Below are 10,560 nucleotides of genomic sequence, written 5' to 3'. Positions count from 1 at the left end.
TGGCAAAGAAATGGAAATTAAAGGCATGTCCATCAACCAAAGAACAGGTGAACAAATTACAATATATGAATGTAATGGATCATTGTACTGTAAGAAATTAAAGGGATGATTTCTCAGGGAAGTACAAATTGATAAGAGTAAACAGAACCAGGAGAACAATTTATACAACCACAACATTGTAAAGACAATTCTAAAAGACTTAAAAACTCTGATCAATGCAATGACAAACCACAATTCCAGAGGAACAAGGACAAAGCATCACACCCACCTCTGTTAGAGACACGATGGATTCAAGTTACAAAATCAGACATACATTGTTTAGAAATGGTCAGTGAGGGAGCTTGCTTAACTCTGCACGTTACAAACGTTTTTGTTTCTTTTTTCTTTTCAATGGAGACTGGGGGAGGAGTGGGAGGAGGGAAGGAATTGGAAAAAGAGTGTTAAAGAGCGTTGCCAAGAAATAAAAAGAAAAAAATTCCAATAGCCAATTGCCATGTGGGACTGGAATTCAGGGGAGTGTGTGTGTGTGTGTGTGTGTGTGTGTGTGTGTGTGTGTGTGTGTGTTCCTCAAATATTTAACATGAAAAAATGAAAAAAAGAGGATTGTATATGAAGCTGTGGTCTTGTTTAGAAAAAAAATGTACTAAATTCAACAAGGTAGTTATAAAATTGTCATGTGTTATTTTCTGAACTTGCTTCCTTTCTTGTATTTTTATGTTTTGTTGATATTCTTTTCTTTCATTTTAATTTTGTATCTGTCACTACCCACTAAGGTACCATAATCATCCTTTCTGTGTAACAATAAATATAGCCAAACAAAAAACAAAATCAATGCATTGGCCATGCCTGAAAATCTCTCATTCCACATTTCTATTCCAGTAGCATTCTGATAAGAGGTGCAGAGAGAGAGCAAAATGCGCTAGGCAATGGTCAGTCCTGCCACATAATCTGGGTTTCACAAGGCCCTGGGGCACAGATGGCATAGGGGAAATCACTAGAGTATGATTCAGCTCAAAACTCAAGTTACATTGGGAGTAGGAAAACTTCTGGGCAGTCCTCTGCCACAAAGGAAGCAAATCCACAAAGGTTTCTTTGACTCAAACCGGACAGGAGGCATTGTGCTTATGACATAGTACCTGGTGGCCCTTTGGACACACCCAACCACAGCTCATTTCCATGGGGAAAAAAAAAAAGGGAGAAAACAAGAGACCAGAATTCACCAGAATCAGATCAGAACATATCACTGGCCTGTGCTCGACAATTATATCCTTATAAAATAAATCCATTCTATAAACATTGTGTGAGGTCAGTCATTTATGCCACTCTAATATTGCCTGTGTTTAGGACAGCTTCCAGTAGCCTCCTAACACAACTTACTTCATCATCTGTCTTCTGAAGTCATGATTGGTCACTGCATTTGCCACATTAATAACAAAAAAATCAAGATTATATCAATACAGAAAAAGCTCTTGATTAAAATACAACACCATCACATTAGAACACTAAATAAACCCAACAATAAGTGGATCTTTCTTTATCTAGTATAAAACTTAGAGTTAACATCATTTGTGACAGAGAAACACTAGGGGATTTTATGATCAATGAGAGGCAAATTGTTAGACTATTTTTAATAGTTACAGAAATGCTAAGCTATAACAAAGAGACAAGAAAAAGAAATTAGGAAAAGCACATTCAAAGAGGAAACAAAATGTAACTATTTGTAGATGATATTACTTAAAGACAAGAAATTCAACATAAAATTCAAACAACTTCAGTCAAAAAGCAGGACTTAAAATCACAAAAACTTTCAGCTTTTCTGTACATTAACAAAATCCAGCAGAATAAGAAATGGACTGCCAGTCAAAATAATGACAGCTGGGATTCAACCCACCAAGTCTCATTCAGGACTTCTATGACAAAAGGTAGACTTCAATTGAAAAGATAGTAACTGTTCATTGTTGGATTCAGTGTGTTCTTCCAGTCTCTTCCATGCTGACACAAACACTAGTATTGTCATTTGGCTGGGAGGTTGCAAAATGTCCTTTTGTACCAGTAAATCCTGCTGCTCTTTGGCTGTTCTTAACCACTTAAGATGAACCGGCCAGGGTTCGTATGTTTGAGTTGAAGGACATTTTTTCCCTCAACTCAAGCAGTTTCTGAAGCGCTTGTCCTTAGTCCATATTAAAGACCTCTAGTTGGCACAAATGAAGGTACTCACTGGTAAAAGGGGAAGGACACCTCTTATGGGCTGATAGCCATAATTAATTTAAAGATAACATACAGTAGCTGGCATTGGAAGCTGGAAGTTACCTCAGGATGGGCAAATTCCTCATTTTGGATCTAAATAAAGCCTGAAAATGACCTTGATGATGTTATTCTTAAGAGCACAGGTGCAAAACCTTTAAGAGGGGAAGAGACCTACTTAAACTTTTACCACGCAACTGTATGAAACTGCAAATGACTACATTTCCAAGAAAAATAGTATTTTTTTAAAGAAAGCTACAAGAAGAATTGAATAATCACTTGTTCTGTGGAGGGCTAGGGATACAACCAAAATGAAATATGTTGGCCCTCAAGTAGCTTACATTCTTTTAAAAAAAATTTTACTCTAAAGTTAATGGATGCCAAAAAGAAATTGAATATTTCCATATACAAAGTAGAACAGCAGAATAGGATATGTGAAAATGTGAGTGTCTATTATACACAGCTTGCTTTAAAAAAAATACACAGGAAATTCAACATGTTACTTTCAAAGCTATTTTGCTTATCTCTCTTCTTCTGAATATCCTTCATTTTCCTTCTAAGAATTAAAAAAAAAAACATACTGCAATGAGCCTCTTCTTTCTCTCCTTTGCAAATTCCCTCTCCCCCAATACAAAAAAAGAAAAAAACCAATCCTTATAACCAATAATCATAGTCAAGTAAAGCAAATCTACAAATTGGCCATGTCCAAAAATGTATGCCTGTCTCACTGGGCAGCTTGCATCCATCCCTCCTTGCAGGAGGTAGATAACACACTCCCTTATCAGTCCTCTGGAGTTCTGGTTGCTCACTGTATCAATCAGAGTTCTTAAATCTCTCAAAATGAAAATGATCAATTCTTAACATATAAGGAAAAAAAATTAAAATAAATCTTAGCTAATGCAAAAGATTCTTCTATTTAGGAAGTCTCCCAAAATAGGGGTTGCACTTTGCCATTTAAGTATACAGTCGAAAAGTGGTAATACTAAGAAAATGAATGATGAGACTAATAATAATAACAATAATAATAATAATTAAAATAATGTTGCTGCCTTGATCCATCCATTAGCCTCACAGCTAAAGGTAAATTTTCATACATCAGTAGTGCCTCAAAACTGTCAGGTGAATCACAGCAGTCAAAATAAGGCACTGGCTCACAAACAAACAAACAAAAAAAAGGCTGCCCAAAACACCCTGCTACTTTTCTGCAGCTCATACAAAAAGTAATTGGTGTTATGAACTAATGGGAGGTGCTTGTCTACCTGGATGATCTAAGAGACCATGAAGAAAGAGTACCAAAAGACTGCCTATATACCACCGGCTTAAATTTGTGGGCTGTTAAGTACAGAACCTCTGTCTGATATGTGGATCACATTGTACTATAACAGGAAGTTTCTCAAGGAAACAGACATTATTGTAGTTGGGAACAAAATCTCACATGACCTCTTCAGAAATAAATTATGATTTTATCTGATGATACTTTTTTAATGGCAATTTGAGAGCTAGCTAATGAAGTGGCTCAGGGATCTGTGCTGAATCCTGTGCTATATGAGTTCTGTTAATGGCTTAGAAGACAATGTTATCAAAAACCAGGAAAGATGACTAACACTTTGGACCACCCTAGTCAGCTAGTAACAGCTAGAGTGTAGTTGATTTGAAAAATATCTGGAAATTTGGATCGAAGTCAGAAGGAGTCAAGCATCATGAAAGAATTGCCCAGAAAGCTAATTTAATCCTATACTGCATGAGAAGTATAATTGTCAAAATGAAGGAGATATTGCCATATTATTATTATTGTTGTTTTTTGGTGGGACAATGAGTTAAGTGACTTGCCCAGGGTCACACAGCTAGTGTCAAGTGTCTGAGGCCAAATTTGAACTCAGGTCCTCCTGAATCCAGGGCTGGTGCTTTATCCACTGTGCCACCTACCTGCCCTGATACTACCATGTTATTAATTCTGTCCAGAGCAAATTTAGGGCAAAGATTCTTAACTTAGAGACCACAAAAAGATTTCAGGGAGTCTGGGAACATGCATGCAATGTTTTAACAATTGGATTTCAATGTAATGTTTTCTTTATAAGCCTAAGTCTTTTATTTTATGCATTTAAAAGCATTATCCAGAGAAGGGGTCCATAGGTTTCACCAGATTGCCATGGGGTCTATATAATTTTAAAAAGCTAAGAACCCCTGATCTAAAACAGTCATCTGATCTGAAATATATCTTTCATCTCTGGATTTCTCACCCTGAGGCCCAAGCTCATCTGAATTGTAAGTGCATCATATAGCTCCCTATATTTTGCTGACATTGATCACATTTCATATTCCGCAACAGTAATCTTGCCACCTTCACTGCCACCGCATTCCCTTGCCCCCATAATCCCTACTGCTTGGTTTTCCAGCTCAGGAACTATGCTGAAAATTAAAGTAATGCTGTTATTGTTACTTTAAAAAAGCATGTCAATTTCTCTATGGTACCATTCACCACCCCCACCCCCACCCCAACTGTGATTTCCCAGTTTAAAATAATTTTCCTGGGTAAACATTCCCCTAAGCTGCATGGTTTCAACCAATTAGAATGTAAGCTCCTTCAAGGCAGGGGCTGGCTCATTTTTGCATTTGTATCTCCAGCATTTAGCATAATGTTTGCCATATGGCTAATGTTTATTCATTTACATTCTAGGTGCCACATTTTAGTGTTATCTGAAGAATGTGCAGCAAAGGGAAACCAGGAAAGTGAAGGGACTTAATAGCCAACTCATAAGCACAAGCAGAAGAACTAAAGATGTTTCACCTGAAGAGAAAACCTCAGCTGTGGTGGAAGAGGAATGACACAATAACTATCTTCAAATATCTGTCGTGTTTTCAGTGGAGATTAAGCTTGCTCTCCTTGGCTGTGGGTGAAACTAGGAGAAATAGGGAGAAGCTGCCAAAAAATTAGGGGGGGAAAGTGTGTGTGGAGGCAGGTAAATTTAGTTTTTTTCAAAGAAAAAAAATATTAAAAATTAGCCCCATCCAAAAATAGAGTTAGCTTCCTTGGGAGACAAAAAGTTTTCCCTTTTTAAAAATCTCAAAGGAAATTCCAGGTAATCTGCAATGTTGTAAAGGCAGTTTTGTTTCAAATAAAGATTGAACTTGATGGCTTCTAAAATCCCTTCCAACTCTGAAATTCTATGACTAGAATTTTCTGAAGCTTTCCCCTCCATTATGTAATTGTGCAGTTAAATTCCAGCATGACATCTGGGATGAGGCATGATCTATTATTCATTACATCTATGGAGATTCTCACCAGTATGAATTAGCTGATGTTGTGTGGGTTGTTTCCTCTAGATGAAGGCTTTCCCAAGTGTTTGTTTGTTTTTTTAAATTATCCACCATAGTGATTTGTATAACAAAGGTTTGGCTTCACCTAAAGGTTTTAATTACATCCAAAGAATTTCTCTCTCAGTATGAAGTCTCTTGTGATCCTCTCTACTTTTTGAAAGTTTGCTCACTTTCGTTACACTATGTCCTTGCCTTCAGTATGAATTTTCTGATATGCAATGTTTTTATTTTCTCATGAAATCTTTTTCTACATTCTGTACATTTGCATGTTTTGTCCAGCATTAATAGTCTCATGGTTTTTTTTTAAGTTTATATACCATTTTTAAAAATCCCACTCATTACATGAAAAAGATTTCTTGAATGAGTTTTCTAATGTGTAATGCTTTCCCTTCCAGCTGAAAGTTTTCCCATTCATTTGAATCACAGGGTTTATACCTATTATGAATCCCATGCTTCTAATGAATTATGTCAGGCTTTCTCAAATTCACTATATTCAAAGGGTCTATATGTACTGAATTATAATTGTTTAAGCTCTGATTATAGGCTAGTGCCCCTTCATTTTATTCAAAGTGTTTTTCTCCCCTACAAGTTTTGTGATGCTTATTAAGGCTTCCCTTTTGGCTAAAGGCTTTCCCACAATGGGTACATTTATAGGGTTTTTCTCCAGTATGAACTCTCTTATGTGAATTAAGGTTTGTCTTTTGGCTGAAAGCTTTCCCACATTCATTACATTCAAATGGTTTTTCTCCAGTATGAATTCTCTCATGCTGTAAAAGGGAAAAGCTATTCCTGAAGCCTTTCCCACATTCATTACATTCAAAGGGCTTCTTTCTAGAATGAATAATCTTATGCATTTTAAGGTTTCCCTTTTGGCTGAAGGCTTTCCCACACTCACTGCATTCATAGGGTTTCTCTCCAGTATGGCTTCTCTGATGTCTCAAAAGGACCGAGATGTGTCTGAAGCGTTTCCCACATTCATTACATTCAAAGGGTTTCTCTCCACTATGAATTCTCTCATGTTGTAAAAGGTAAAAGTTATGACTGAAGCCTTTGCCACAAACACTACATGAATATGGTTTCACTCCAGCATGCATTCTCTTATGTGAATTAAGGCTTGCCTTTTGGCTGAAGGCCTTCCCACATTCATTACATGAATATGGTTTCACTCCAGTATGAATTCTCTTATGTGAATTAAGGCTGGCCTTTTGGCTGAATGCTTTTCCACATTCATTACATACATAGGGTTTCTCTCCAGTATGAATTCTCTTATGTGAATTAAGGTTTGTCTTTTGCCTGAAGGTTTTTCCACATTCATTACATTCATAAGGTTTCTCTCCAGTATGAATTCTCTCATGTTGTAAAAGGGAAAAGCTATTCCTAAAGCCTTTCCCACATTCATTACATTCAAAGGGCTTCTTTTTAGAATGAATTATCTTATGCATTTTAAGGTTTCCCTTTTGGCTGAAAGCTTTCCCACATTCATTACATTCATAAGGTTTCTCTCCAGTATGAGTTCTCTGATGTCTCAAAAGGATTGAGATATACCTGAAACCTTTTCCACATTCAATACATTCAAAGGGTTTCTCTCCAGTATGAATTCGCTCATGTTGTAAAAGATAAAAGCTATTTCCAAATGCTTTCCCACATTCATCACATGAATATGCTTTTTCTCCAGTATGAATTCTTTTATGTGAATTAAGGTTTGTCTTTTGGCTGAAGGCCTTCCCACATTCATTACACACATAAGGTTTTTCTCCTGTATGAATTCTCTCATGTTGTGAAAGGGAAAAGCTATTCCTGAAACCCTTCCCGCACTCCATACATTCAAAGGGCTTCTTTCTAGTATGAATTATCTTATGCATTTTAAGGTTTCCCTTTTGGCTGAAGGCTTTTCCACACTCATTACACTCATAGGGTTTCTCTCCAGTGTGACTTCTATAATGCCTCAAAAGCACTGAGATGTGTCTGAAGCCTTTCCCACATTCATTGCATTCAAAGGGTTTCTGTCCAATATGCATTCTCTCATGTTGCAAAAGGTGAAAAGTATTTCTGAAGCTGTTCCCACATTCGATACATTCAAAGGGCTTCTTTTGAGTATGAGTTATCATGTGCATTTTCAGATTTCCCTTTTGACTAAAGGTCTTTCCACATTCATTACATGAATATGGTTTCACTCCAGTATGAATTCTCTTATGTGAATTAAGGCTGGCCTTTTGGCTGAATGCTTTTCCACATTCATTACATACATAGGGTTTCTCTCCAGTATGAATTCTCTTATGTGAATTAAGGTTTGCCTTCTGGCTGAAAGCTTTCCCACATTCATTACAGTCAAAGGGTTTCTCTCCTGTATGAACTCTCTCATGCTGTAAAAGGGAAAAGCTATTCCTGAAGCCTTTCCCACATTCCATACATTCAAAAGGCTTATTTCTAGAATGAATTATCTTATGCATTTTAAGATTTCCCTTTTGACTGAAGGCTTTCCCACACTCATTACATATATATGGTTTCTCTCCAGTATGACTCGTCTGATGTCTCAAAAGAACTGATCGGTGCTTAAAGCCTTTCCCACATTCATTACATTCAAAGGACTTCTTTCCATTATGAATTACCTCATGGATTTTTAGGCTTCCCTGCTGTGTGAAGGCTCTCCCATATTTATTAATTAAGTAGGGTTTCTCACCATAGTGAGCTCTTTTCTGTTCATATAGGTTTCCTCTCTTCCTAAAGGCTTTTCCAAATTCATTACATCTATAGAGTATATCTCCAGTATGATTTTTCTCATGTTGCCCTAAGTAGTATTTACTGCTGAAGACTTTCACACATAAATTACATTTATATGGTTTATCTTCAGTATGAATTCTTTGATGTTCAGCTAGGTAAGCTTCCCCACATTCACTATATTCAAAAGGATTCTTAGCAGTAAGAAATATTGTATGTATTTTAAGGTGTTGATTCTGACCGAAGACTTTTCCACAGTCATTACAGCTACAGGGTGTACCTCCAGTATGTATTTTTTGATCTTGGCCTAGATCATTTTTACTGATGAAGGCTTTCCCACATTCATTAAATTCAAGTGGTTTCTCTTCAGTATGAAGTCTTCCAAATACATTATATTCATGAAGAAAATCTGGGGGGAAAAAAGGTGTCAATATTCAATGCTCTATGATGAAAGCAAAATGGAAAGGCTTCAAGGTGAAAATAAAGAAAAGAATGTTGGAAAAACTGAGTATCCTTGTTAGAATGTAGAAGAATGAGAAGACAGGAGAGAAAGGGAAGAAAGACTCTTGGCCATGGGAAATAAGCAAGATACAAGGCTCTTTCAAAATAATGGAGTTATGATCTATGATATTGTTATAGTTCCTTATACCCCAAATAACCATGATGTTGAGTGATTAATAGGTGATAACTGGATACCATCCACTAAAGGTCCAAAAAAGAACAGACATAAAATGTTAGTGCAGACTTCCTCTTGAAGGGTACAGAGTTGGATATTTATCATGAATATTAAACATGGTGATATCTATTGACTTCCAGGGCATGAATCTGAAAAGTGACACACTTACAAGGCTGGTCAAAACTTGATGATTCCTACCTAATCCTGGTGATTCATGAAGAGACTAATGGTATTTCCAGTAGGATCCTAGACAGCATCATGAGGAATCATAAAGTCCTAGGCAAAACTTCAAAATCTCTAGAAATAAAGGTGGTATTTTTATCTGTCTTGATAATAAAAGACAGGGGAGTAAAAGGGAAAAATAGATTTTGGAAAAAGAAATCTGGTTATGAAGGTAGAAATAGAACTGTCTTTCTATTTCTGGAATAGATTCAAATATTATAATGTAGGATCCTGACCATAGATTTAATGAACCCCCAAAGACCTGGTGACAGAAATCTTGGACTCAGGTGTTTATATACTAATAAATACAGAATTAGTTATAAGCAAGGGAACAAAAGAACCTGCTACAAAGAGATAAACTTGACTTCTCAGGTCAAATATAATTTTCCCCCCAAAAAATGTAAGAATAGAATTACAAATTATAAACCAATAAGATTTCCTTCAATTCCTGCTGAAATTCTAAGATGTTTTATTAAAGGCAGAGTTATTTAAAATCTGGAAAAGAAACATGTGAAAACAAAAACTGACCTTGGTTTAATCAAGAACAAATTTTGGAAGATTTAACTTAATTGCCTTTCTGACAGTATTAGACCTGTGAGAGGTACAGTGGATAAAATTGTTGTCTCAGAATTAGAATGACCTAGTTTCAATGCCCTAAGCAACTTTCCAAAATTATATGTTATGGCAGTTACCAATCTGCACTGGTAAAAAAAATTGTTTCTTGGGGAGTAATCTACATGGTTGAAATTATGTTTGGGCCAAAGTAAAAACAATTCAGGGAAACACTGTTTATAACTTGCCTGGATTTTCTTCCAAAGCATAAGATGAAGTCTTTCATGTTATCTCTATGGCCAAGATTGACAAGAGCACAGTAAGGTGGATGTAGAAGTCATCAAATGACCAAAACCTAAGAGTAGTCATTAAAGTCTTCCTGATGCAGTGGTCTCCAAAATGTGGTGTCCTCACCCCAAGAGCTGTTCAAGATAATCCACTCTGGTAATAAGTTTGGGATTGAACCTGCGGTTTCACTGGTATAAAGAACTCTCTGATGAACCCCACCACCACCACCATTTAACAATCAATGCAAGTCTTTCTCTGCACCTTGTAGTCTTAGAAAGCATCCAAGACCACTGAGAGGGTGCTATCCTTACCTAGGGATCTAGAGCTAGTATATGTCTGGAGTAGAACTTGAACCTAGGTTTCCTGAGTCAGAACCAAGTGTTTTTATCTATTACACCATGCCAGCTCTGAGGAGGGAAATATTAAAACTTCTATTTATATTCAATATGTATGTTGATATTATTGTCCTAACTCAGGGTCTATGTCAAACGATATGTGTTACATACAGGTGTTGAGGTATCCTGGGAAGAGTACTCTCATTC

The 10,560-nt window shown here is 36.5% G+C and overlaps 1 protein-coding gene across 6 annotated transcripts in view; it reads right to left on the bottom strand.

Moving 5' to 3' along the window:
• Positions 1 to 542: 542 nt before the first annotated feature.
• Positions 543 to 10,560, bottom strand: part of LOC122740207 (zinc finger protein 420-like) — a 34,577-nt gene continuing 24,559 nt past the window's right edge. For all 6 annotated transcript variants that reach the window (XM_043982114.1, XM_043982116.1, XM_043982115.1 and 3 more), the window contains one exon: positions 543 to 8,689. In XM_043982114.1, coding sequence (XP_043838049.1) covers positions 6,123 to 8,689 — 2,567 coding nt within the window. In that variant the 3' untranslated portion in view covers positions 543 to 6,122. The remainder of the gene's footprint in view (positions 8,690 to 10,560) is intronic.

This window comes from Dromiciops gliroides, chromosome 2, assembly GCF_019393635.1.
Source record: "Dromiciops gliroides isolate mDroGli1 chromosome 2, mDroGli1.pri, whole genome shotgun sequence".
NCBI lineage: Eukaryota > Metazoa > Chordata > Mammalia > Microbiotheria > Microbiotheriidae > Dromiciops > Dromiciops gliroides.
Note: the sequence above shows the minus strand (reverse complement) of the source record. Positions and strands in the feature narration are given on the sequence as shown.